This window comes from Canis lupus, chromosome 1, assembly GCF_011100685.1.
Source record: "Canis lupus familiaris isolate Mischka breed German Shepherd chromosome 1, alternate assembly UU_Cfam_GSD_1.0, whole genome shotgun sequence".
Taxonomy (NCBI): Eukaryota; Metazoa; Chordata; class Mammalia; order Carnivora; family Canidae; genus Canis; species Canis lupus.
In genome coordinates this window covers 117976820-118002134 of record NC_049222.1, presented here as the reverse complement: position 1 = coordinate 118002134, position 25315 = coordinate 117976820, and the positions used below count along the sequence as shown (strand labels likewise).

The 25315-nt window shown below is 57.1% G+C and overlaps 2 protein-coding genes and 1 long non-coding RNA gene across 11 annotated transcripts; 1 reads left to right on the top strand and 2 right to left on the bottom strand.

The window, feature by feature from the left end:
* Positions 1–342: 342 nt before the first annotated feature.
* On the bottom strand, positions 343–13876 carry DMKN (dermokine). 9 transcript variants are annotated; one of them, XM_038529325.1, is made up of 22 exons: positions 13285–13874; positions 12832–13038; positions 12672–12728; positions 12347–12397; positions 12220–12235; positions 12038–12186; positions 11508–11564; positions 11019–11114; positions 10737–10787; positions 9386–9433; positions 8697–8750; positions 7730–7780; positions 7539–7586; positions 7297–7344; positions 5021–5077; positions 4677–4724; positions 2963–3010; positions 2801–2842; positions 2407–2475; positions 1343–1366; positions 1187–1234; positions 343–676 (listed from the first exon to the last, which is right to left on the bottom strand). In XM_038529325.1, the coding sequence occupies exons 1-21, from the start codon at positions 13660–13662 to the stop codon at positions 1187–1189; spliced, it is 1647 nt and encodes a 548-aa protein (XP_038385253.1). In that variant the 5' UTR covers positions 13663–13874; the 3' UTR covers positions 343–676. The 9 variants fall into 9 exon arrangements, with proteins under 9 accessions (XP_038385253.1, XP_038385252.1, XP_038385250.1 ...); XM_038529324.1 differs by having other exon boundaries at positions 1191–1234; positions 12038–12235; positions 13285–13875; XM_038529322.1 differs by having other exon boundaries at positions 12038–12235.
* On the top strand, positions 12155–20670 carry LOC111090533. The gene is made up of 3 exons (XR_005354756.1): positions 12155–12423; positions 16372–16570; positions 18510–20670. It is a non-coding gene; the product is annotated as an uncharacterized LOC111090533 (long non-coding RNA).
* SBSN (suprabasin) lies at positions 20061–24741 on the bottom strand. Its single transcript, XM_038529321.1, has 4 exons — positions 22774–24741; positions 21268–21339; positions 21118–21162; positions 20061–20232 (listed from the first exon to the last, which is right to left on the bottom strand). Exons 1-4 carry the CDS (start codon positions 24688–24690, stop codon positions 20209–20211), a joined length of 2058 nt encoding a protein of 685 aa, XP_038385249.1. The 5' UTR covers positions 24691–24741; the 3' UTR covers positions 20061–20208.
* Positions 24742–25315: the final 574 nt, after the last annotated feature.

Here is a 25315-nt window from a genome sequence, read left to right as displayed (position 1 = left end):
CTGACCCTCTGGGGTGGGCCTCCTCTCCTGAAAAACCTCTTTACTCCCTCCTCCTGATGTGAATCACTTCCCTGTTCAGGCTAGCAAAACACCTGTGAGTGCGTCAGCTGCGGGGGGCATGGCATTCAGGCACAGGGTGGGCCAAGATGATTTTTGACGGATGGAGAAACTGAGGCACAGTGAGATCAACTAGCTACTGCTTGACAGGGCCACCCAGGTCTTACCTGTCTTAGCCCCCCATTTGGTCTACCACTCTCAGGAAGAAGGCGAGTTATCTGCCCCTGAATCACCTCCATCCTCCCTGATCTTGGCCATCAGCATAATTTGAAAGAACACAGCGTGTGAAATCTTAAGGAAACAAGATTTATGTTTGATTTCCACAAAGAAACTCAACAGTAGGAAACTTCTTCTGAAGAATTGTCACAGTGACTTCAGGTCACAACACGGAGTAGGTGAGGAAAGTGGCAGATTCGTCCAATGAGGTTGCTGGACAAGGAGATACCACAGCGCCGTTGGAAGAAATGACGGACAGACAGACCAGGTCCCCAACCTGGAAAAAGCAGGTGTCGGCACCGAGACCAAGCCTGACGCAGGGAGAGAGCTGGGGGCGGGGCGCGGGTGGCCTCCTTCACGACTGACGTTGGTTGGGGCCTCCGTCGTGATCGGAAATAATTTTCTAGAAGAAAAAAGAGCAAATGGTAGAAGGTGGCTACTCGTGACTGTTGAAACCGGGGGTCCTTTCTTCCAGCCTCTGCGCTCCCACAGTTTCTTGGGGGGGGGGATGCTTCACCTGCACATCCCCTCACTCTTGCGCCTCCGTAAGACAGACTTTGCCCTTCTGCCAAGTTAATCCATCACCCTTTCCTCATTGGAGACTCACTCTTCCTGCCCCTGAGCCTTTCTCTGCAGCTCCCCAAACCTGACTGTGCCGCGCACCCCGCCCCCCGCCTCTCCCCAGCTGTCCCTGCATGCCCAGCCTCTGGCCGGCCTTCCCTCAGCATCAGCGGGTACTTCACACATGTCCTCGGTCATTTCCTTGTGAGTCTTGCTCCACGCGGGGGTCGCCTCCTCGATGCCTTTAGAGCATCCGCCCAAAGCAAAGCAAATGCCGAGATCCCAGGCCTGCCCCTGGGGTGGCCGTGCGGGGCCCCCGGATCAGGCTGGCGCAGCTCCCTCCAACACTCACCTACCAGAACTTCACCCACTGCAGCAGGCCAGGCCGCACCCGGGAAGCCTGCGGGATGCGGAGAACGGCTGAGTGGCCGTGGCCCTGGCCCCCCGCACACCTCTGGCCTCACACCCCTTCTCCCAGGAGCCACGGGTTCCCCACCCCACTACTCACCGAGGAGGAAGGCGTGACTCCCCCCTGTAAAGAGAGATCAGAGGAGGTGATGTGGGGCCACAGAGGCGTCTGCAACGTGCTCGGGGCCCAGGAAGGGCTTGGTGGCCGGGGCAGCTCAGACCGAGACTATCTCAAGGGTCCTTGAGTCTGAAGGTGGACATTCAGCCCCTAGACTTTCTTTCAAAGTAGATTTATCACCCTAAGTACGTTGTACCCAAGAAGAGCACACACTGACCCAGCAGAGTGAAAAGAAGGTAGGTAGGTAGGTAGGTAGGTGTCCCTCTGCCTGCTGGGTGGATAGAAATCGGCCCCAAATATGGGCAAGTGGACACCCATGGGCGGCCTTGACTGCTTCTTCACCTGCTTCCAGTCAGTGGGTGGCTCCTGAGCTCTCGGTAGAAGCCCCGAGGGCCAGGGCTCCCTGGTTCTGAGAGATGGAGGGAAAGAGCACCTGCTTTTTCTTCACCAGCCTCATTAGCATTTAGCACATTCACTTACTGGATTTATAAGATCGCTTTCTTTGCAACTGAACGCAATAAAGTTCTCAGGGTTTTGGTTGCTTTTTCTTTTTTTCTGTTAATTTCCTTTGTGAAACGAAGCATTAATTTTCCCAGCAACACAAGCTGGTGGGAAAGTCTCCCCTAACTCGCGTGTCCTCCTCTCACTCTCCGCCCCTCCCACGAAAGTTCACAGCAGTCAAGGAGGCGAAGAGAGCAGACACGATGAGGGAAGACTGCCTGATGTGTGTCATGTGAGGGTTTTTTAGAGTCATATGTCCCTATTTGAGAGGATGCTGGTTCCCATTTTTCTCCAGGGCGTGTGATGCAGCCGCTGCCCCCCTGTAACTTTTTCTGAGTGCGTGGGAATGAAGAACCTTGGACCTTTCACCTCCACTCCAAACAGCTCTCAGGGAGCCCGAGTCTCCCTCCCCAGGGGCAGAGAGATGAGACTTTGACTTTCGAAATGAACAGGATTCGGGCTCAGCTAAGACTGGCCATGAAAGCCTCCCTCCCTCGCCCCCATCAGAGACCCCAGTGGGGAAACCGGGCATTAGGGAGTCTTACCTTAGAGGGGATCTTGGCTGAGTACTGCCCGCCAGCGGGAGTAGGGTATGCCTGCTGGTTATAGGGGTTCTATGGAAGGAAGCGGAGGGGCGGGCAGGTAGGAGAGAAGGGATGAGGGCATTTTGGTGGAATAAGCACCCGCCTCCCGGCCTGGGCCAGACCTCTCTCCCAGCCCCCGGCCTTCCCTCCGTGTGTCATGCATTGTTGTCCCGTAGAATCTTCAGGCAGCCAGAGCCCATGGCCTCACCTCCCTCATGGTCCTAGTCCGCACGGCCCTGCCTCCCCCTTCCCTGGTACCTCTCCCAGCTCCTCAAGGGTTACTTGGGGGATGAGGGCAGGAGACCGAGGAGACCAGTGAGGTTTGGGTCAGGTGCTCAGGTGGCAGATGTCTTACCTTGGAAGTCACCGCCGCCACCTCCTGCCATCCTGCGCCAGACTGAGAAAATGACAAAAAGGGGGGTGTGCAGGAGAGAGAATGTCAGATGGGCCAGCCCGAGAACAAGACCGAGAGGGCCCGGGCCCGGCCGTCCGAGGCAGCCTGAGGGCGGAGACTCACCTGACCAGCACCGCCCGACCTCTTCTGGAGCGAAGTCGCATCGGCCCCCTGGAAGGGAGAGGACCGTGGTGAGGGCGTCCTTGCCCGAGGTCCTCCGGGCCCCCCACACTCGCGGGGCTCCCGCCACCTGCCACCTAGGCTCTGCCCGCCCGTGGGAGCACCAGCACCCATGCACCCCGCCGCACCCCGCTCCGCGGCCCAGGACCAGCACTGCCTCCAGAGAAGGCAGCGAGCCTGGAGGACGCTGATGACCCGACAGATACAGGACAGATTTCCACACTCAGTGTCGGGAGCGAGGCAGCACCCCCACCCCCCACCCCCGGTGCACCTGCAGCGAGGCCGCGGCCTGGGACTGGGCAGGAACGGCAAGCGGTACCCACACAGGCTCCCTTGGCGCCCATCCGGCCCTCAGCCCCAACCCACCTTCCGCCAGCACAGAACCCTGCTCCTCCCTGGCCCCACAATCCCTGTTCTCAAACACTGTTCCCGCAGGGTTCCTGAAAGGAGGGCTGTTGTCCTCAGCAAACAGAGGCAAAGTGAGGTGATTAGATTGGCTCGCGGCCCACGGAGAGAGAGAGAAGGGGGAGAAATACAGGAAAGCCCTCGAAGCCACGCGAGCCGCAGCACAGGTGCATGGGCCATCTCCCCTCCGCGGGCAGGGCCAGGGGTAGCTTTCCAGCAGCAGGGGAGAAGTTTAGTTGCTGCAACCACCACTTCTCCACTCAGGACTCCCACCTCTACACACACACACACACACACACAGACACACACACACACACACAGGGGTAGGATGTTCCTCCTAACTCTGACTTCACTCCCATTGAATTGTAGCCCCACTCTTAGCCTTAACACTGAGGTCACAAGCTGCTTGACCACTGGCCTCCAGACATTTTTTGTTTGGTCTGCATTTTTACATTAGTTACAAACAATTAAAAATCAGCTTTCCATCAGATGACATGGCCACATGGGTCATTCATGAGTGCGTGACAATGCATCTGATCTGAGGCCCTGACCTCCACCCTTGTTGCCCGCTCCCCCCCCCCCGGCCCCGGCAACAGTCCAGCCTCACATGCCTGGCCCACACGCATGAGTGAGTGGGCAGCCTTGGCCTCTGTGCCCAAAGGCCAATGGCCATGCAGACTCAAGATGTGGCCTTCTGCAGGACCCAGAGGTTCTGCCCATCCTTCCCAGAACCTGGATATTCCGACCTGCTGCACCTGCTCACACTTGACCATGGCCTGACCTGCTCCCCTAAGGCCTCTAGTTTCCTTTCAGCTCTCCTCCCTGACACCCCTTTTCCAGTCCTGAGAGAGGCCCCCGGCTCAGGCCCCACCACCTGCTCACCCCGCAGTACCCACCCAGCTGTGGCTCCCCCTGAGCCAGGACGCCCCCAGCAGGAGCAGCAACAGAGCAGAGATGGTGGTTGGCTTCATGTTCCTGCGCCTCTGGAGGCCCCAGCCCTTGGCCTCAGCTTTTATCCCAGGGGGGACCGCCCACCCTACTCCTTCTCCAGTGACTCACAGCTCCTCTCCCTACCCCACCCCCACTCGGTTGCAGAAAGGGAGGAGAGTGGGAAGGGAGGGAGGTGCCCTCCCTCAGTGGGGAAAGTCAGCAACAGGGACTGAATCCGCCGGCCCCGTGCCAAGAGCCCGGACCCTCCCGTCCCTGGATCTGAGCTTCCTAACCCCAAAACAAGAGGTTCTGCTACCCTTACCTCAATAATTTCTTTCCAGTTCAGGAAAGGGGTGTTGTGTTTGAAGTCCTGGAGGGAGGAGAAGAGGTGAGTGGGCCTCAGTGGGGAGCGTGGCAGCTTGTTGGAAAGTTTCACGCTCATGTGCAAGAGTGGGTTTGGGCGCCTGGGTGTGGTTTGGGTTTAGATGAAGATAAGCATACCGGAGGTTGAGGGTGTTAGCACTTCGGATGGCATTCGGGTGAGGTTGCCCATCTCAAAAATGAAGAGGGCAGATTTTGTGACAGGTGGGCTGGAGCTTGAGGGAGGTGGGGAGAGGGACAGATGACCAGGATCCCTAGTTCTCTGAAAAGTGAGAGTTCTCCTACCTCCCAGAGTCGGCTGAAGTAGAGCAGGGCGCGTGTGCTGGGGCGTGGGACTTGGCCCTGCGGAGGAAAGGTAGGGTGCAGGTGAGCTGGGAGCCCGGCCCCTTGCTCACCTACGCCCCTATTCCCACCACCACCATCGCTCAGCCTTCAGAATTTAATCGTGGCTAAGGTCTGGGGGGGAAGCTGGGTGACTTTTAGGGACACCAGAAAACTCCGTCTGGCAGCAGAGAGAGAGAGAGGCTAGATCTCTGGAGCCACTAACCAGCCCCCCGCCCCCAGCACAGGTACCCCACTCTTCAGTCTCCCTGCTTCCCCAGCCTCTGGCAGAAGGCCACTGCAATGAAACCTTAGGGACCAGGACCTGCCCTCAGATCTTCCCGCCTTTTTACCTGCCCTTCCAGCCCCAGCCCATTTCCCGAAGCCATGGGGCTACAGTTGGCCCTTCCAACCCCCCTGAAGCAACAGTGGAGTCTTAAGAAAGGAGCAGAGACCAGGAGTGTGGGGCAGCTAAGGTTTATTTCAAGGGTAAAGGTTGCAATTAGGGGTGGATAATGGGGTTTTAAGAAGGGGTGGGAGGGGGGCTCCCATCCATCTGGTAGCTCCTTGTCTGAAGGTCACGGGGTGCGAAAGCTCCTCTGGTCCTGGGCAAAGAAGTAAGTTCTAAGAAGGAGCTCAAGGAATAAGAGTTCAGGGCTTAATGGGCCAAGCAGGGGTGGATCAGGCCTCTCTGCTCCTGAAATCTGCAGGGATCTTTTTTGCCCACGGCTGTCATCCAGTCAAATCCAGATATTCCAGTTTGCAATGGAACACCTCATACTTGGCAGGAACTGTTCCGTATCGGCTCCCTGTTGGCACTGCTCCCTCTGGCCCCAGTGTTCAGCTCCCTCCCTGTGAAGGACACGGGCTCCCCCTCTTCTCTGGCCCTCCTCCTAGAGCTGCCCCCAGTGAATCCTAACTGTGAGCGCCCCCTCCACTGCCCCCCTAGGTGTGCAGGAATGTCTGCTGCCTTCCTGGCCCCTGGGGAAGCATCAGTCTGTGCCTCTGACCCTAAGTGCCTCATACTCAGGGGACTCGTCTCCCTGCGGTCCTCGGTAAGGAGCCTCACCCCTGCCAGACACCCGTTCTCTATAAAACAGAAACAGTTTATTTTCATCATTTTCATCCAAACCTGAACAGAGCACAGCTGGGGACTTCTGCCTCCAGCATCTCACCCTCTCCCACCTCATTCCCCAAGGCGCAGACTTGGCCTTGCCTGAGCATGGGGCTCTCTCTCCGCCTCCCTGCGGACCACCGCCTTGTTTCCCCCAAGAATTTTAGAGGGCAGGGCTCCTTGCTGCCCTTCTTTTGTGCAAAGGGTCAGAAACTGAGCTACTCGGGGTCACTGCGGTGGGCAGCGGGCATGTGGCTGCTGGAGAGAAGCAGCGCCGTTCAGCTTTTGCCCGCTGGAGCTTGAGCAAAGAGGGCCCGGTGTTGCCACATTTTTCAAGAGACTGGAATTCCAAGTCATTCTGTAAAAGCTCTCAGTTTTTAAAATCTGGCAGCCAATTCATAGTGTTCAAAACAAAACAAAACAAAAACAGTGAATGAAACAAAGCACAGCAGTGGGCTGCCAATTGCAACGTCTGCCTTTGGTGGGTGCTGGGATTGTGGGTCCGCCTCTACTCTGGAGGCACCTCTGCTATTCGGGTGTCAAATCAGCCTGGCCAGGGGTTCCCCTGAATGTGGGAGGGGTGGGCAGGAAGAAGAAGAAGGGGGGTTCTGGGCTCTAAGTGCCTCCTAAGATGACGTGCCCAGAAAGTCTGGCACCCAGCAGGCGCTGAGTACCTAGTCACTTCCCTTCCCTTCTCTCCTGGCATCAGTCCTCCTGGGCTCTTGAGTTCCCCCGACTGTTCAGTGCATCCCCTACCCTGCCTCTGCTACCTCTGTGGTGTCCTGAGAATGAGGCTTCCTCACTCTCCCCTTAACCTTCCAGATCTCAAAGGAGAAACTGAGGCTGACACTTGCTCAGTCTGCACATTGAGACACAAAAGAGGCCCATTCCTTTCTCATCCCCGACTCCTGGCTCTTTCCAAACTCCCACCCCCTTCTCGCTCTGCCCCCTACTTCTTTATTTTTGTCTCTCTCTTTTTTTTTTTTTTTTTTTTTTGTGCACTGGACAAAACACTCCCGGTACCATCATCATTTCCCTAGCTTCCCACATGAGGGGTTAGCAGGTAGCTTCTTCTCCATTTCCCTCTCCCATGAAGATCGGAATGGCACGACCTTCCAGCCCTTACCTTGTTTATGGCATCCCAGTTAATGAAACCCAGCTTGGATTTAAAATTCTGCAGAGAGGGAAAAAAAAATGGAAAATAACAAATTGAGTTGTAAAGTAATTAGTTCAGGGCCTTGGGGCAAGAGGTCAAGGGCCACCACTGGTGGTCGGTCCTTCTGGAAAGAAGACTTGAGCCTGCGGGGCAGAGGGACAGAGGTTTGCTTTTCCAAAAGAAAGTGAGCAGAGCAATCTTGCCAAACTCACCTTCCAGAAAGTGTCGAAGTTGAAGAGCCCAGCAGACGTCTGAGAGTTCTAAGGAACCAAAGAGAAATGAGATGAGAGTAGGAACCCATCCTGTGAGCAAGAGGCCGAGGCAGGAGCTCTGGGAGTCAGGCAGGGAGGCAGGGATCACTTGACATGGTCCCGGCCCAAGGTGGGGTGATGCCTCCACTCACCAAGGTATTGATCCCACTGACAGCTTCACCTCCTCCACTGGACCCGTGCCACTGGGTAGGAAGGTGGGGGACTGATGTTCAAGGCCTGTGCCTGTCACCCTGCTCCTGGCCCACCGTCTCTGCCTTTGCTCAAGCTCTGTGTACTCTGTGTAAAGCCACCTCCTCTCCTTTTCACACAGCAGCTAGGAACCCCACCTTCCCGGAATGATTTGCCACCTGTTTCTAGAGTGACCCTGCCCAGTCCCTTGAATCATCTTCCTATTCTGCTCCCCATCCCGTCACCTGTCCCCCAAAACACTGCTAGGAGCTAATGTGTAGTCCCACCGTGCACCTGGCCTGGTGCCTTATCCTGCCACATTCCTGGGTGGAGACGTCTCTACTTTACAGGTGAGGAAAGCAAACTGAGAGCCGTCCAGCAGCGTGCCTCAGGATCTGTCTCCTTGTCGGACTCCAGCGTCCGGATCCTGAACCACCCCGGGCTGGTTATGATGCGGAAAGCTCTGCAGTAACTGGGGGGTTATGCAGGTTAGGTTTTGCCATCCCCGTCTTACCCAGGAGGAGGCCCAGGCTTAGAAGGTCAACTGCCCTGCCTGAAGATGCTCAGATGACAGATGAGACAGCTGTCCTCTGAACCCCCACCTTCTAACTCAGAGGTCACTGCTTTCCACTTGTCAACCCTTCTTAAGTATGGTTTCCAAAAATAGCCCCCTGACCATTCTCCTGTTACTTTTGGCTATGTTTCCCCTCGCAGTGATAATACACAATGATGATCACAGTTTGAAGAAGGGAGGTTAAAAAAAAAAAAATGAAGAAGGGAGAGAATGGATGAACCAAGGAGACAGGGATCCCAGACCCCTGTCTTAGTCTGGTCACTCGACACAGAGTCGGAGCAGCTTGCGAAAAGATACTGAGGTTCCCGTTTCTTTTCCACACCCCTCAGTGTTCTCCTAAAGCCATCCCTGCTCACCTGAGAATTGTCTTGGGGGCCCCCAACGAGGTGACCACCCTCTTTGCTTATTTCCTGCAGAGAGAGGAAAACGAAGAGTCAGTGGGGAAGCGGGGAATATGAAGGATGGGAGAGCAGGCCAGCAGGATGTGGGCAGGAGACTCCTGAATCGGGGCTGAGGCAGGCACACAGCAGAGGATTCCCCAGGGCCCCAGGGAGGCTCTTCTCCCAGGGTACCCCCATCTCCCTTGGCAAACCTTGCTTCAGCTTCCTGTGGGTTGGGTTACTGCTCACTTACGATCCTCATTGGCAGCATAACCATCTCTTTCTATTCACTTCTGCAAACTGCCCAAAACCCAACAGGAACGGCCTTTGCCACCAAAGTGAATTGTCCCCTGGCTTTGAGGCAGACAAAATTGGACTAAATTGATTCGAATTGCAAGACGCAATCTGGGTGGATGTGCTGCATTGGTCAGAAAGGTGACACTGGCTGGAGAGTCAGTGAAGTAGCCTGGTTCGCCTCCTCCTAAGTTAGAGGCAGGCGCCTCTTGAGTCCCACTTGCCCTGGACTGAGATGACTTCCCCGAGCTAAGCTCAAAACCGGCCTGCGATGCGGGACTGTGTGCTCTGTTAGCGTTGCTACTGCAAAGTTGACTTCCATCCCATCTCCCGCCACCAGCCTCTACTCTCAAGGCCTGTCGTCTCCTTACCCTGATGTCACCAGAGCTGCCAGGACCTCCCTGTCCTCCTCCGAAGCCCTGAGGGATGAGACAGTGCCACAGAGATCATTGTTTTAGATCTTAGGTCCATCCCTGCACATCTATGTATTGGCTTAATACAATTCCTTTAAAACTCCTTGTGGAACTCTCTTTTGGAACTGGTCAAAATAATCTTGGAGTTCATCTAAAAGAATAAATGTTTAAGAATCGGTAAGAAAACACTGGAGAAGACGGGCAACAAAGGAGGACTTGTACTGGCAGCTGTTAATGTGCCATAAAGAAAGTAGCATCACAGAACAGATGAGTCACCTTAACAAAATAGAACTCCCAGAAACTCTCCCAAAATGTGAAGGCATTTACAAGTGACAGTTTACATCAGTGGTGTGAATAATTCAATGCATGTGTCTGGGAACACCAGTTAAGTATTTGGGGGTGCGGGGAGCACTTCGTTAAACTTCGCTGATTCTCCTCCCCCACCCCCCGCCTTCTCTTTTTATCCGGTTTTCCCTTCATAAGAAAGCACACCCCTCTGATCCAAGGTGTGGGGTAAGTCGAGCTGAACTGCGGAATGGGACTGGATTGAATACAGAAAAGTCAAGTCCAGATAGATTAAAGAGTTAAATAGGAAAAAAAAAATGAAATTATAGAAGTCTTCATAGTTCTAGAAGGAAAGAGCAGAAGCCATAGAAGAGACTAGTGTATTTGACTACATAGTGAAGACTTTGGTACATAAAAAACTAGAAATAGACTCACAAGCCGGGAATTTTCCTGACACCTGTCTACCCATAGAGGTTAGGATCCCTAACATCCGAGGAGCCTAATATTCAGGGAGCCTTCTCCCCATGGCGACGCGCACACCAGCACGCATCAGCCTTGCCCAGAACCTGGTGGAAACGAGAATCTCAGCCCCACCCCGGGCCTGCTGACTCAGAAGCTGCATTTTCACAAGACCTCTAGGTGCTTCGTGGGGACCCTAGCGTGACATTTCCTCTTGTCAGTGCTGCAGGGGCTGACAGAAAGCCCAGACTTCCAGAATAAGCACACTCTTTCCAAACCCAGTTTCCAGATGTTGTCAAAGAGGCCACTGAATTCTGCTCACTGGCCAGGTGGGTGCAGGTCATTTGCAATGATTATGTTTCCAAAAGGGCTGGTTTCTATGTGATTTTTCACAGCCCCGCCCACCGTACAAAGTGAGGCACATCACACAAGGATTTGCACTTAATTATTACTTTGGAGATTGTTAATATTTGTAGGGGTAAGCGGTTGGTTTCTTCCCCCACAAAAGGGGGTGGCGATGGAGGTTAGCCTTAGAGGTGGGCACAGTCCCAAGTTTGGCTCTCACCTGACCCCCAGATCCTCCGGATACGCGGACATCATTCCCTGGGCTGTCACACTGTGGGAGAGAGAGGGACAGCTTTCCCTCTGTTGCCACCCAGATGGCAATCCCAGCCTCCACGTTGCAGCCCCAAGGCTACCCCCAGCTACCTCCTCAACCCCATTCTCAGCTCTGACCATCGCTCTCCCAGCTCCCCCCTCATCCGAGAGGCCTCAGCACCCCTAATTCCCCCTCCCCTCCAGAGACAGGAGGCAGATCAATGCAGGTGAGCGCTCAGCAGACACTCACCCCCGGTTTATTTCCACTGCCACTTCCGCCACCACTTCCGCTGCTACTGCTCCCCCAGGAAGAGCCGGTATTGTGTCCCTGTGGGGTATTGTGTCCCTGTGGCGGAGAGCAAGAGTCCACGGAGGCTCTTAGAAGGACTCGACGGGGACCAAATAGTTGCCAGGGCCTTAGCGATCTGTTTTGCTCCCCTCTGCCCAACCTCCCTCTCTTCCCATCGTTAGCCACTAGCCACCGGCCACCGCGGGAAGTTATTCGGAGCACAAAGGACAGGTGTGGCCAAGTGTATTTGGAAATGTGGGACAGTTTGGGGATTCTGAGCTGTGGGCTTCTCCCCCCTACCACATGCCAGAAGTGAAAAACCTCGGGAGCCTAACTTCTCCAGAGCCTTGACCCCGGCCACCTGAGGGCCCGTTCTGTCCTCCCCCTCCTGCTCCTCACCCCTCCCTCTTCTGGAACCTAGAAAGAGGAAGGGACCCCAAGAGTCCTTACCTGGGAGCCTGAGTAGCCGCTCTGATCAAAATTCCTAGAATTTTCTAAGGGACGGTCCTGGATTGGGGGAGAAAGCAGGTAGTATGGGGAGCGAATCAGTTAAAGCCACTTATGTGGCCTGCCTTGTCCTCTTGCTTCCCAGACCCTTCCCGGGTACCCGAGGGCTGCCCGAGGCCGGCTGCCAGGCCGTGGTCCCCTCCTGGCCCCTCAGCCCTAGAGGGGCCTCGTGTGCCCTGTATTCATCAGCGTCGCCTGCACCCCAGCTCTGTACGGTGTCCCTGTCTCCGCGTGGGTGACAGGCCTCCCCCTGCAGCCCCCGGGTCTCCTGGGAGCTCCCCAAGCTCCTGTTCCCTCTGCCACCCCCGGCTCTGGTGGGTTCTGCCAACAGGAATCCTGGGTTAGACGGAGGTGGAGCATCCCCCTGCCCCCCAAGCGAAGCTGTGAGTGGCGGGGGGCACCTCAACCTGGAGGGCCTGCTGGGGCTGGGAGGCTGCCGAGGCCGGGAGGGCCAGCGGCCGAGCACGACTCACCCAGCTGGGCCCGTAACTGCTGCCACCGCTGCCACCGCTGCCACCGCTGCTGCTGCCACTGCTGCTGCTACCACCACCGCTGCTGCCGCCACCGCCGCTGCTGCTGCCACTGCCACTGCTGCTGCCACCGCCGCTGCTGCCGCCACTGCTACTGCTGCCACCGCCGCTGCTGCCGCCACTGCCACTGCCACTGCCTCCCTGAGGGGCAGGAAGGGACCAGAGTGAAGATTGACCGCCTCCCCCCTCCCCTCCCTCTCTTGCTGGGGCCGGTTCCCTGCACCCGGTGCCTCCGCCCGCCCGTCCTCTTACCCCGGAGTGGCCGGAGCTGCCGCCCGAGCCGGATGGCGGGGGGTTAGTGCACTGCGGAGGGAAGTTTCCAGGGACAGGTGAGTCTCCAGGCTTCCGTGGAAGCCGTCGCCACAGGCCGGGCCCTCCGGCTTCCTGCGGCCTGGCCCCCTTTGCCCGTGTGTCTCTCCCCACGCCCGTCCCTCTCCGCTCCCTCGTCCGGCCTCCCTGTGCAATCTGCCTGGTACCTCAACCCGCATCCTCCGTCCTCTCCTCCTCCTCTGTCCTACTCTCTGTCCCACACACCCAGCACCCGGACGGCCTCTCCCCCAGACTCTCCCCCGCTTACCTCCGAATGCGAGTTGCTGCCTCTCACTGAGCCGTACCCAGGCTGGACCACAGTCCCCTGCAGAGAAGAGGCTGGTGTGTGTCCCGCCAGATGAGGGACACATGGGGGGAGCTTGAAGGGCAAGAGGGGGCAAGCATCAGGGCCCGGGTGGTTGCTGTACCTGAGCGTTGGTCCCCGAAGGGAAAGAGCCTCCTTGGCCCCAGGAGCCTCCCTGAGGGTGGTTTCCAAAGCTGCCATCTGAGCCTCCAGGATATCCCTGGCCCCAGGGGGTCCCTGGACCTCCAGGATTGCCCTGGCCGTGGCCTCCAGAGCCACCCTGGGAGCCAAAGATGCCATGGCCTCCAGATGGAGGCTGGCCGTTGGTTCCCTGCAAGAACAACATGCCCACCCTGAGTGTGGGTGACCTTCCCCGTCTGGGACCGGGAAGGGCAGGCACAGCAGGACGAAGGCAGGGAGAGGGGCCCCAGCGTGATGGAGGCGGGATGCACCGTGGCGTGGAGGGAAACCAGCCCGGGCAGCGGCACGTAGGAGGCCAAGCCATCCTCGCAGTGATTGCCAAGGTTCTCACCCCGACTGCCCACCGCCGCGCACCTCCTCGCCCGGAGCTACTCACCCAAGCACCGTCGCTGCCGGGCGCCCCCTGCCAGGAGCCGTGGACAGCATCGGCCCCATGTCGAATGACGTTCTCCACCTGTCTGCCAGCCTCACCCCCGGTGTTTCCAAGGGCACGGGCCGCTTCCCCGATGCCACGGCCCACGGCGTCCCAGGCTGCAGGGCCGGCCGCCTCTCCAGCCCCTTGGCCGGCAGCCTCTTCGACTCCTTGGCTAATGGCATTTCCCACCCCCTGTCCGATGGCATCTCCCACCCCGTGTCCCAGGGCCTCCCCAGCACCCACTCCGGCGCTCTCCCCTCCTCTCAGCAGTGGGCCAGCCTCCCCACTGCCCAGACACAGGGCCAGCAGGAGGCAGGCCAGGGAGCCCCTTGACTTCATCTCTGCCTCACTCCTCTCCCTCCTGTCTTCTTCCCACCCGAGTTTTCTTCTCTTTGCCCTTCCACCTCCTCCGTGTCTGTGTGCCCTCCTCTGTTCTCTTCCTCCTGACTTACTCTCCTTCCCTCTGAGTCCGCAGCCTTCTCTCTCCTTTCCCAGACTCCCCTGCCTTTCCAGGGCCCTCCTCCCTGCCGCTACTCCTTATACTGTGGCCTGGGAGAAGGTGACATGGCTGGGCGGCCCAGAGTCCCTCCCTCGTGACTCAGGACCAGCCACCGATAGGGTAATGAGCCATAATTGTGAGTCTGAGAGTCTGTGTTGAAACAGAGAGGGAGCCGGAGCACTGGGGAGGAAGAAACGGGATGAGGCAGGTGCAAAAGTGTTCCGATTTCCCAACCCCAGGAATTTGGGGCGCAGGGTGGAGATGGGGGCATCTGAGGAGATAGGTGCTTGGTGTCTCCTAGAGGTGGTGGTGTGGAGAGGACTTAGGAGAAAGGAACCACAGGCAGGACCCAACCCAACCAGGAGGCAAGCGTAGAGAATCCAGTGCAGCAGGACCTCCCCCCCACCCCCGCCAGGTGTAAGCCATCCTGGGCCAGGCGCACCGGGATGAGAAGCAGGTGCCCTTTCTTGGCCTTGCTCTCTCAGTTTTGGTGGCCTTTGTCTCTCCCATCTTTCTTCCCTCCCATTCAGCCACCTAAAGGTGACTGTCCTCACACTCTCCCACACCTTCCAGCCCACAGAGTCTGGGAGCTGTGAGCCTGCCCTCAGTGGGAACCCCAGGTACCAAGGAAGGAAGTGGCCAGCCCGAGAGTGGTCATCAGGGCGTCTCAGCGCTCGGGCTGCTCTTGGCTGAGAAAGCTGGGTGCGGAGCAGGGAGCTGGGCGGGCCAGCCACCCCCAGGGGATGAGTGGGAGGGAGCAGCTGACCCAGGCACCCATCCTGTTTACCTGGCCCACAGGGGCACGTGTGTGAGCTCAGAGCCTCCTGAGAGGACTGGGGCTGCTGCTCACCCCACCCATCCCCAGGCTCCCCAGGGCCCGGACTGCACCGGCAGGGGACCGACTTGAGTCCCCACGCCCCACTGCCTCACCTCCCCCCAGAGCCCTGGGTCAGTAGCATGCCCCCCCCCCCATCCCAGCTCAGGTCACGGAGCTCAGGCATCTTCCCGGTCTCACCCCTGTCCAGCACGGGGTTGCTTCTCTGCTCCCAGGGCCCCGGGGCCTTGTATCACTGGGACTCATCACCTAGTTAGGAGGGGCCGGTTTCCATCCGCCTTTCTCAATGTTCTGTAAGTCTCTCTCCACCCCAGCACCCGCACCCCAGCTTGTAACATCCAACACCTCTCGCTGCGTAAACACCATCCCTGTCTGTCCTGGGCACCTCCTACCTCCCTGTTATTCCACCTCTTTTTAATGACAATGATAATGGTGGTAGTGGTAATAATCATAATCGTCCCCGCAGCTCCAGTTTATCAAGGGCTCTGTGTGCCCAGCGCTGGACTAAGCACTTCAAGGCTCACACAGTCCCTGGGAGACAGTCGTCTCATTGCCCCGTTTCGAGACAGAGAAGCTGGAGCTCGGACGGGAATGGCCAAGCCCAGGCCTGCCCCACTCCCAAGGCCCACTCCCGGCGCTGTCTGTGGTCATCGGTCTCAGACCTCCTCCTGCTTGCCCAAACCTTCATTCTTCTCTGGATGGAATTGGCTGTGGTTTTGCCCTGGGCCCTTGTGGCGGGTGGGGGCAGGGGGCAGGAGTAAATCTGAGGCCTCCGGATTGCTGGTGGGCCCCCCAGCCCCTGAGCCTGGTGCTTCCACTTCCCGGGGCAGGACCAGGGGGCTGGAGGCAGAGCACTTGGTGACTCAGAGACTCCTTCCCACGCTTCCCTCGTGGGACAGCACCTTCGCCGTGGTGTGTAGCTGCCTCTGACCCACCTCTATTACTAATACTTTTCTTTAAGCCAGCTTACTTTCTTAAGTTTATTTTATGTTGCTACTGCAAGTGGAAAGCCGGGATCACTTGCCCCTAAATAGAAAGTGCCAGAAAACATAGCGAAGAAGCACACAGTGACGTTACATTATAGCTGGCTGCAGCTCCTGTGGTCAAAAGGGAGGTTAGCAAGTATGAGGGAGGTGTTCAGGGCACACGAGCACAGAAATGGAGTCTTATTCTCTAACATAATCAGAAAGCTTCAGAGAAAACTGAGAAAAGGGCGTGGCTCTTGCAGGTGTGATTCAGACGTATTCAAAGCCACGTTCCTGGGCCCGGACCCCCCCATGCACGCCCATGTTCTACCTCCTGGGGGAACTACCCTCAGACATCTCTGGACCTAGAGGTCACCTCGTGTGGTCTGAAGGCATATGTATGAAATACCTGCTGTGAACCAGATAGAAGACTAAGTGCTTCCACGTGCGTGATCTCATTGAATCCTTACCACAACCTGGGGGGCGGGGGAGAGCAGACGCTCCCATTTTACAGGTGAGGTGACTGAGGCCCAGGGCTGGTAAACACACACATAAGAGCATATTTGAAAACGATCGTGGTAAAGTGGTGCCGTCGGAATTTGACCCAGGTCTGTCTGACCCCAAATAACTTTTTCTCCTACGTCCCCATCCCTCCTTTGGCATCCACAAATCTGACATGCCCGACCTCATGTCCAAGACCCTCTGATTTCAGCTTTTCTTATTTCTTTTTTTTTTTTTTTTGATTTCAGCTTTTCTAAGTCACTACCTCATTCACTCCGTAAGGATTTATTGGGTACCTGCTGTGTGGCACACCTGTTCTAGGCGCAGGGGATAGAGCGTGGAAGAGGATCGCCTGATCGCTCTCCTTAGGGAGCTCACAGTCAATGTGAGGAGGATGCACAACGAGCATCTCAGGTGGTGAGCACTAAGGAGGAAGAATAGTGGGAGGTAAGGGACTAGAGAAGACGGAGTATCTTAAATACGGTCATCAGGAAAGGCTCTTTGAGATGTGACCTATGAACTGACACCCAGAGGAAGAGAGAGAGTGAGCCATGAGGATGTCTGGGGATAGAGGATCCCAAGTGGAGGGACAGCAGTGCAAAGGCCCCAGGGCAGGAACCTCCTTACTCTATTTAAGGACCATTGTGGCTGGAGGGGGGGAGAGGGGGGGAAGGGGTTAGAGTTGGAGTCAAAGAGAAACCGGCCCAGACGGGGGACTTGGGGACTTGGGCCATTGTGAGGACTTTATCTCTTACTCTGAATGAGGTAGAACCAGTGGAGGGTTTTGACTGAGGTGGCCTATGGTCTGACTCAGCGTTAACAGGGTCCCTCTGACAGACAGGCTGGGGGAATAGGGGGCAGGAGGTGGGTACAGAGACCAGGAAGGAGGCTTCGTGGGGGTCAGGGGGATGGAGGCTGGACTCAAGCAGAGAGAGGAGATGAGGCCTTGGGTCTGGGTGGTGTCTCCGCTCCCCTGCGTGGTGTCCTGGGCCTCGGACTGGCATCTGCTGGCTCACTTGTGCGCAGTACCTATCGTGGAGCCGGGCTTCAAGCCCTAACTGCACCCCTTACTAGCTGGGAACTTGACCCACCTGAGCAGCACCTTCCTTGTCTGTAAGAGGCAGGAATGCCAGGGTGAAGCGAGGTAATCCTCGCCAGGCACCCAGGGCAGTGGCTGGCACCCAGGAGTGTGCCCTCGGTGTTCCTGCTGGTGTTGGCCATGTTGATGTCGGAGTATCTCCTTGGCAGTTTAATTTTGAAAGACACAACACAGACACACACACACACACACACACACACACACACACACCCCTCCTGAACGCAGACACTTCATTTTTAAAGAGGACTTGCTTGGAGGTAGCCTCCTCCCCTCCCCGAAGGTCCCAGGGAAGCAGGCCACCTCGCCAGCAGAGACCAGCAGCAAGGAAGTGCTCTTGACCAGGAGCCAGGTCTTCGCCACTTACTAGCTGGGTGGCCTCAGGGGGACAGTCACGGTACGGTACGTGCCTCACAGGGAGCTCGGGGAGCTAGAGATGACGGAGAACGAATCATGCCTGTCAGCGCTCCGCACCCAGTAACGAGGGTCCCGCCTGAACTACCCTCCCCTGTCCTCCACATCACGTCTGCACAACCGGCCCCTCCTCTCCTCACCCCCAGCCTGCCTCCACCTGTCCGTCTCAGGTGCCTGGTTCTGGCTCCCACCTACTCCATGGCCGAAAGGGAAACCAAGTCTGCTCGAGGCAGTGGCCTGCCCTCTGTTAGCTGCCGGCCATTCGTGCCTGGCCTCGACCTCTCCTCTGGAACATGTTGGTCTAGGGGGACAATGGACATTGAACGAGCAAATATATCATCGCACCTTGTCCTAAGCACTGTGAAGAGACAAGATCAGCGTGCCAGAACAGAGGATGGGAAAGGCAGCCCTTTGGGCGGGTTGTGCGGTCAAGTAGAGGGCCCCTGCAGGGTGAGGAGGAGCCAACGCAGGGGGCCAGAGGGACACAAGGATGTTCCTAGCAGAGGGAGGGGACGGCAGGCCCCAAGGCAGAAGTGAGCCATGCCTCTTTACCCTTCAAAACCGGCTCAGTTCTTTCCCAGAAGCCTCCCAGGATTGACTCCACACACACACACACACACACACACACACACGCACGCAGGATTATCCCATATGTCTCCAGCACTTTCGGGACCCCCATCCAAATAAACCCAGCAAGAAAATGTGCGTACAGAGGAAATCAGGGAGAGCTTTCACTGTGGGAAAGAATGATCCCCTCGCATATGCCCTTTCCAGAAGGGCCTCCTCCCGCTTGTAGGACACGAGCTCCAGCACAGAGTAGTAGGCCCTCAGTAAATGTGGGGTCTGAAGGAGTGCTTCTTGTTTATTAAAATGCAGGAAACGGACGAGCACCGTTTACTTTGAGAGGCACCCAAAACATGTTGACGCGTGGCTAGGTGGATAGACGGTGACAGATGGGCGTGCGACAAAGCAAGGAGAGCAGCGCCTTAGCAACAGACCGTGAGTGGGGGCTCCGCAGGCATCGGCTATAAAATTCTTTCACCTTTATGGTGCATTTGAAATCTTTTCAAATTAAAAATATTGTAGGGGAAGGGAAGGACCATATGTCACAAAAATGATGGTGTTCTACAAATCAGGAAAAATGCAGTGAACGCGAAGCGTCGGGAACGTCCCCGTTATCGTGCACGTGCAGCCCCTGCCCCTCCTGGTGGTGCCTACTTCTTGTCGATGCATCTGATTCATCGCTTTGTATTTGCTTTCCTGGGAACCCCGCAAGGGCAATTTTTGTTCCCACCGGTGATGGAATTTTGGTGCTGGGAGCCGTGTTTGTCGTCCTCCCCTGCAGACAACCCTCCTCCCCATCTGTAGTAGGAAATCGTGGCCCCTAAAAGGAAAGGAAGCTGCCCACAGGCCCATGGTCCTAATAGGCGTGCACGTGCCCCAGCACCCAGCATCCAGGCCAGTGCTCGGCAGGCATTCTAGAGACTTTTTAGGCAACTGTGAAAGGTCCGGTTCTGGCGGTGGACAGCCAAGGCGCTGGCCCCTCTGAGCCTCCGTTGTCCTCATCCATGCAATGGGGATCCCAAGAGGGCTTCTGCCTTTTGGGCTGTGAGAGGCTTAAATGGTTTTGGCTCTTCCCGCAGCCCTGGGAGCTAGCTAGTGCTCAGTGAGCAGGAGCTGCACCATGCACCTGAAAACCGGGCCTTCTGTGTCCCCCGTTGTCGCTGTTGTAAAGAGGCCCGGCCTCCGGGCGTCCGTGTGCCTCCCCCCTGCACCTTGGATCTCCCACACGCATCTCTTCCGTCTCCCCTATGCGCGATTCCCCACGACTTGATGCCAAACAGAAAAAAAATCTGTATTTTCAGAATATGCTTTGTGAGCTCTCAAGCCGTTTCCCCTCCACTTCCTGACTATGTGACCTTGTTTCTTAACCTGCGACAGCCTCCACGTGCCTCTCTGTAAAAAGGGGCAATACCAGAGCCTCTTACCTAACTGGGGGGTTGGGAGGATTCGGTGATGTCATGCGTGGAAAGCACCCAGCAGGGAGCCCAGCATTGCACAATAAATACAGGTTATCATTGTTATTCCTTTGGTGTCACACCCCCCACATGAGGATGCTCCCCGCCACCTCCGGCCTTGGGCTCCACCTAGGTTCCCGCCATTCTCTTCCCTGGTGCTTCTGCCCCCGCTGCTGGCCTTCTCTGCACAGATGCTCCTCTTAATGCCGAGCACGCACAGATTTTGCACAGTAGCGAAGCGTGGCTTGTCCCTGCGAGCACCCTCTTGTATCTGGCCCTACTGACCTGGACTCTCCAGCTCGGCCCCCCTGTGCACCAGCCCCCAACTCCCTTGGCAAAATAGCAAGAAAAGAGAAGCCTCCCCCCACCAGCCCTTCCTCGGGGAGCAGAGTGGACCATGATGAGAGTATATAAGGCGTCGTATTTATTCACAAATCCCAGTACAGCCCCCTTACGGACTCAGGAAGTCTGTCCCCCCCACCCCCAGGTCCCCCAGGTCATTTCAGCCAGTATGACAACAGGAATGTCAGTCTGCTGAGTGAGGCCAGTGCATCAGTTTAGAGAATGATGTTGGCGATGCTCTGGAAGAGAGGAGAGAGGGAATGAATGCAGGAACACAGCCCTGAGGGGATCAAGACCTCTGCCCTCCGGCCCCCTAGAGAAATGAGGGGGACATTGGCATTAGCTTCCCCGGCCTAGGAGTAGCTTATGTTCCAGGCAATGTCTTCAGGAAGGTGGCTCCTGGGTTCAGGAAGAACAGGGAGCCAGCCCTCCCAGGCAGGGGTGCCAGGGGCTGTGTGGGAGCCCAGGGCCTTGTCATTTTGCCTCAGGGGATCCCCTGGCATCCCCACAGCCCAGGAATAAATGAGGCTGTGCCTTTGGGTTCTGGGCCCAACCACAGGGCTGTTCCCCACCCTCATCCTTTTGCCCCAGTCTCAAGCAGCTGACATGCTAAATGCAGAGAGAAATGCAAAACTAGGACTTCGTTTTGGGCCCAGAGTAGGGGCCAGGGTCCCACAGGAGCCTTCACAGCGGGGTGGGGGTGGGTGGGAGGGGGTGGTCCTGTCAGCCAGGGAAAGGACAGAGCTGCAGCTTCCCACTCCCTGGCACACTGCTGTGAGGCAGCAGAGGGACTCACAGTGGGAGGAGGGAGGGAGAGAGAGGAGGGGATCGAGGGGAGTGATGAGAAGCAGTGAGCACATGGAGGGGGCAGCTTCAGCAGCCTCCCTGGACGCCCCCCATCCCGGGGTCCGTATTGCCAGCTTGCATTTGCCTCGGAGGGAATGGAAAGCAGCCAGAAGAGGAGAGCGGGGGATGAGGGACAAAGAGCAGAGGAAGAAAGGGAAGGCCAAGCTGGGAGACAGGTCGGATGGTTTCTGCGAGGCTGAGTCTGTCCACAGAGGGAAGGGGGCGTGAGAACATCTCCCAAGACAGTGCACACGGGTTGACCGGCCGCGGGCACTCACCTGCCACAGAGTTGGGAAGCTGATGAAAGGCCTGTTGACCGAAGCCTGGAATTGGAGCACAAGAGGGTTGGTCACCAGCAGGTGCCCCACCGCCATCCCAGGAGGGCCCCCTCCCTCCCCTCCCAGGCCCCCCGAGCTGGGGAGACTTACTCCAGATGTTAACGTGGTGGTTGCGCCCCCTCCGTGCTGGTGCTGGCCAGTGGAAACGCCTGGATGAGCGCCCTGCGGACCAAGCCCAGACTCTCATTACAACCCCTCAGCCCTTGGGGGGTCTCCCAAGTTCCTCTTCCCCCAGTGACCTGCTGCCCTCTAGGGTGACTGGGGCCCAGGATGGGAGGCATAGGCTAGCCTCCTCCCCGCTCATTGTCCGGAAAGAAAACCCAACGCCCATGTCACTGCGGGAATCCTGTGAGATGGGAAGAAGAGCCTGGAAGGATGTCTGGCCCTACTGACTAGTCTTCCCTCCCCCAATTCCCTTTTATTTCAGTTAATGAAATGCCCTCCGTTGCTGAGAAAAGCCTGACTGGAAACTGGAAAGGGGACCCCGAGGATCCATGCAAATCCTAGGACCACAGTCACCTCAGCCCCGACCCCAGCTCTGCCCTCTGTACACCCTCCCGCCTGACCCCTAACTTCAGTTGATCCCTGTCCTCGTTTTACCCCCCGAAACTCAGCTGTGCCTCCGCTGCTGCTGTGGCCAGCTTTGCAGCCCGGAACAGCCCTCCCTCTCCTGACCTCTTCCAGTGAAGACTGCCATCTACGCAGCGCCCATTCGTCTACCGTGCACACTGTCTGCAGGGTCCCTTCCTCCCCACCCCCCAGCCCTGGGTCCCTGCCTGGCCGCCCATGTAGCTATCGGCTTCCAGGTCTGGGCTGGTCCTCAAGACTCCTCGTGGAGACTGGAGAGGGGGAACTGAGGCAGGCAGGGGTCAGCCTTCTCTTATTCCCCAAGTGCCCCCCTGATGCCTGTTCCGCTATGAATGGCACCCCTTGCCTCCCCCGGGCCTCCAGTATTGGTTCCCTCAGCAGAAATGCTCCCCTTCCAGAAATCCTCCAGGAGATCTCCCCCGACGGGGTGGGGGCGGGGAAGAGAAAGAACCCTTGTGTGCTAGCCACCTGCCCTTGGCAAATCCCCTTAAAACCTCACTTGAGCTTCTATTTCCTTATCTAAGAATCGGGGAGTCAGCATCCTCACCCTGACTACCTCAGAGGCTTGTTATGAAAATTAAACAGAATAGGGCTTATCTCTCCAAGCCATTCCTCACGCTTACTCTGATGCTCTGGGTTTTCTCAACACTCACTCCGTTTGCACTGCACGGGATCTTGACTCAGTAACTCTTTCCTCTTCCCCAGGAGAGACCCCATGTTCGTCTCCTTACACCCCCTAACTAGGAGGGCAGCTCTCTGAAGGTGGGGCTGGGTCCCTTTCACACTGTCTGATACAGGGCTTGGTGGACAAGATGGTTTGATCCATCTGACCAGCTGAGCCCCAGCTCCTTTGTAGGGAGATGAAGAGGAAGAAAGGGAACACGATCATAGAGCTCCCTGAGCTTCTCTGACTGAATGAAGGCTACATGGACTACCCCAATGTCCCAAGGGCTTAGCCTCTCCCTCCCCCGGCCCCTTCTTCCCATTTCCCCACCCCTGTTCACCTACATTCAGCAGCTGGTTGGCCTCCTTGCCGGCTTGGTTGACCCCATTATGAACATTCTGCGGCAACCTGTCCACCTCCTTCCCGGCCTGGCCAGCAGCATGGTGGACACCTTGGCCAAGTTTCTCCGCCTCCTTTCCAGCCTGGCCAGCAGCGTGGTGGACCCCTTGGCCAAATTTCTCTGCCTCCTTCCCGGCCTGGTTGACCCCATCGTGGACCCCTTGGACCACTTTGTCTGCCTCCTTTCCAGCCTGTTCAATGGCATGGTGAACTCCCTGGCCAAAGTGCTCCACCTCCTGCCCAGCCTGGTTGACCCCAGGATAGATCCCTTGGACTATTTTGTCTCCCTCTTTCCCAGCCTGCCCAGCAGCATGGTGGACCCCCTGACCAAACTTCTCCACCTCCTTTCCAGCCTGGTTAACTCCATGATGGACCCCCTGGCCAAACTTCTCTGCCTCCTTACCAGCCTGGTTAACCCCATGGTGGTGTCCCTGGCCAAATTTCTCTGCCTCCTTCCCAGCCTGGTCAACCCCATGGTGGACTCCTTGGATTATTTTGTCTCCCTCTTTCCCAGCCTGCCCAGCAGCATAGTGGACCCCCTGACCAAACTTCTCTGCCTCCTTCCCAGCCTGGTTAACCCCATGGTGGACCCCCTGACCAAACTTCTCTGCCTCCTTCCCAGCCTGGTCAACCCCATGGTGGACCCCCTGACCAAACTTCTCTGCCTCCTTCCCAGCCTGGTCAACCCCATGGTGGACCCCCTGACCAAACTTCTCTGCCTCCTTCCCAGCCTGGTTAACCCCATGATGGACCCCATGGCCAAACTTCTCTGCTTCGCTCCCAGCCTGGTTAACCCCATGGTGGACCCCCTGGCCAAACTTCTCTGCCTCCTTCCCAGCCTGGTTAACCCCATGGTGGACTCCCTGACCAAACTTCTCTGCCTCCTTCCCAGCCTGGTTAACTCCATGATGGACCCCATGGCCAAACTTCTCTGCCTCACTCCCAGCCTGGTTAACCCCATGGTGGACCCCCTGACCAAACTTCTCTGCCTCCTTCCCAGCCTGGTTAACCCCATGATGGACCCCATGGCCAAACTTCTCTGCTTCGCTCCCAGCCTGGTTAACCCCATGGTGGACCCCCTGGCCAAACTTCTCTGCCTCCTTTCCAGCCTGGTTAACCCCATGATGGACCCCATGGCCAAACTTCTCTGCTTCGCTCCCAGCCTGGCTAACCCCATGGTGGACCCCCTGACCAAACTTCTCTGCCTCCTTTCCAGCCTGGTTAACTCCATGATGAACCCCCTGACCAAACTTCTCTGCCTCCTTTCCAGCCTGGTTAACCCCATGATGGACCCCCTGACCAAACTTCTCTGCCTCGCTCCCAGCCTGGTTAACCCCATGGTGGACCCCCTGACCAAACTTCTCTGTCTCGCGCCCAGCCTGGTTAACCCCATGGTGGACCCCCTGACCAAACTTCTCCGCCTCCTTCCCAGCCTGGTTGACCCCATGATGGACCCCCTGAATCACTTTGTCTGCCTCCTTCCCAACCTGTCCAGCAGCGTTGTTGACCCCATGGACAAACTTCTCAGCTTCCTTTCCTGCTTGTCCGATGCCACTGTTGATCTCATGGGCTACCTTGTCCAAGCCGCTGTTGAGCCCCTGGACGCCTTTGTCCAGTTCCTTGCCGGCCTGGCTCCCCATGTGGCTAAGTCCATTAAAAACTTTCTCCACTTCCCTTCCAGCGTGAGTGATTCCATTATTGATGCCTTCCAGGGCCTTGCCCACCTCTCTCTCTGCATTGGTCAGCCCTCGGTTGATTCCTTCAATGACCTTCTCAATGGGGTCATCATTGGCCGCCCATCCAGGAAGGGCCCCCAATAGCAGTAGGAGGGAGCAGGAGCTGACCACACTGGCAAGGTGCATGTTGTTGGCAGGTTGGGGAGGATGCAGAGAGGAGCCGGGGAAGCAAAGCTGCTATTTATACTCTCCTTCCCTCCCTCTTCTCCACCCCTCATGACTCAATTACCCCTGTGAGGCATTGACTTGGTCCCCAGTCAGGGAGGTATTTCCCAGGGAGCTTTGAGTTGAGCAATGAAGAGGAGGAGGAAGAGAAGGTGAGTCATGAGTGGAGAACACTCACGTGGCTTCTTTGCTCCTTGCCCAGCTCAGGCCTCCACCCCAAAGCCCAGATGTCTGCCCTTCCAACCACCTCCTCTTTTCATTCCTCACCCACTATCCAGGCCTCCTCTCTCCCAACGCCACCAGTCACCCCCATCCCCAGGACCCAGGGCTGGTTCTTCACTCCTCTCAGGGGATGGAAGGATCCTGTTTCCCCAGCAGCAAGAATCTGGGAAGATGGGAGGTACAGTCAACGGGGAGGAGTACACTCTTGGAGAGTTGAGAGAGTCATCAGACCTTGCTCTTTCTGTTCTTGTTGACAACCCCCCATCCCAACTCTTACCACATCCCAGCCCCACAGGTCTTCTCCCCAGCCCACAGACACACCAGGCTCATCCCTGCCTCATGGCCTTTGCACTTGCTGTCCTCT

Excerpts from the sequence above, each read along its gene's own strand:
- DMKN (XM_038529323.1), bottom strand. The coding sequence starts at position 13,662 with ATGAAGTCAAGGGGCTCCCTGGCCTGCCTCCTGCTGGCCCTGTGTCTG. Across the intron at positions 7,781-8,696 it reads GCCCCCAAGACAATTCTCAG|TGGCACGGGTCCAGTGGAGG; the intron begins GTGAGCAGGGAT and ends CTTCCTACCCAG. Across the intron at positions 2,476-2,800 it reads TGGCGGCGGTGACTTCCAAG|AACCCCTATAACCAGCAGGC; the intron begins GTAAGACATCTG and ends TTCCTTCCATAG.
- SBSN (XM_038529321.1), bottom strand. The coding sequence starts at position 24,690 with ATGCACCTTGCCAGTGTGGTCAGCTCCTGCTCCCTCCTACTGCTATTG. Across the intron at positions 21,340-22,773 it reads AGGCCAACCAGCTGCTGAAT|GGCGCTCATCCAGGCGTTTC; the intron begins GTAGGTGAACAG and ends CTTGGTCCGCAG. Across the intron at positions 21,163-21,267 it reads CCACCACGTTAACATCTGGA|GCTTCGGTCAACAGGCCTTT; the intron begins GTAAGTCTCCCC and ends CTCCAATTCCAG.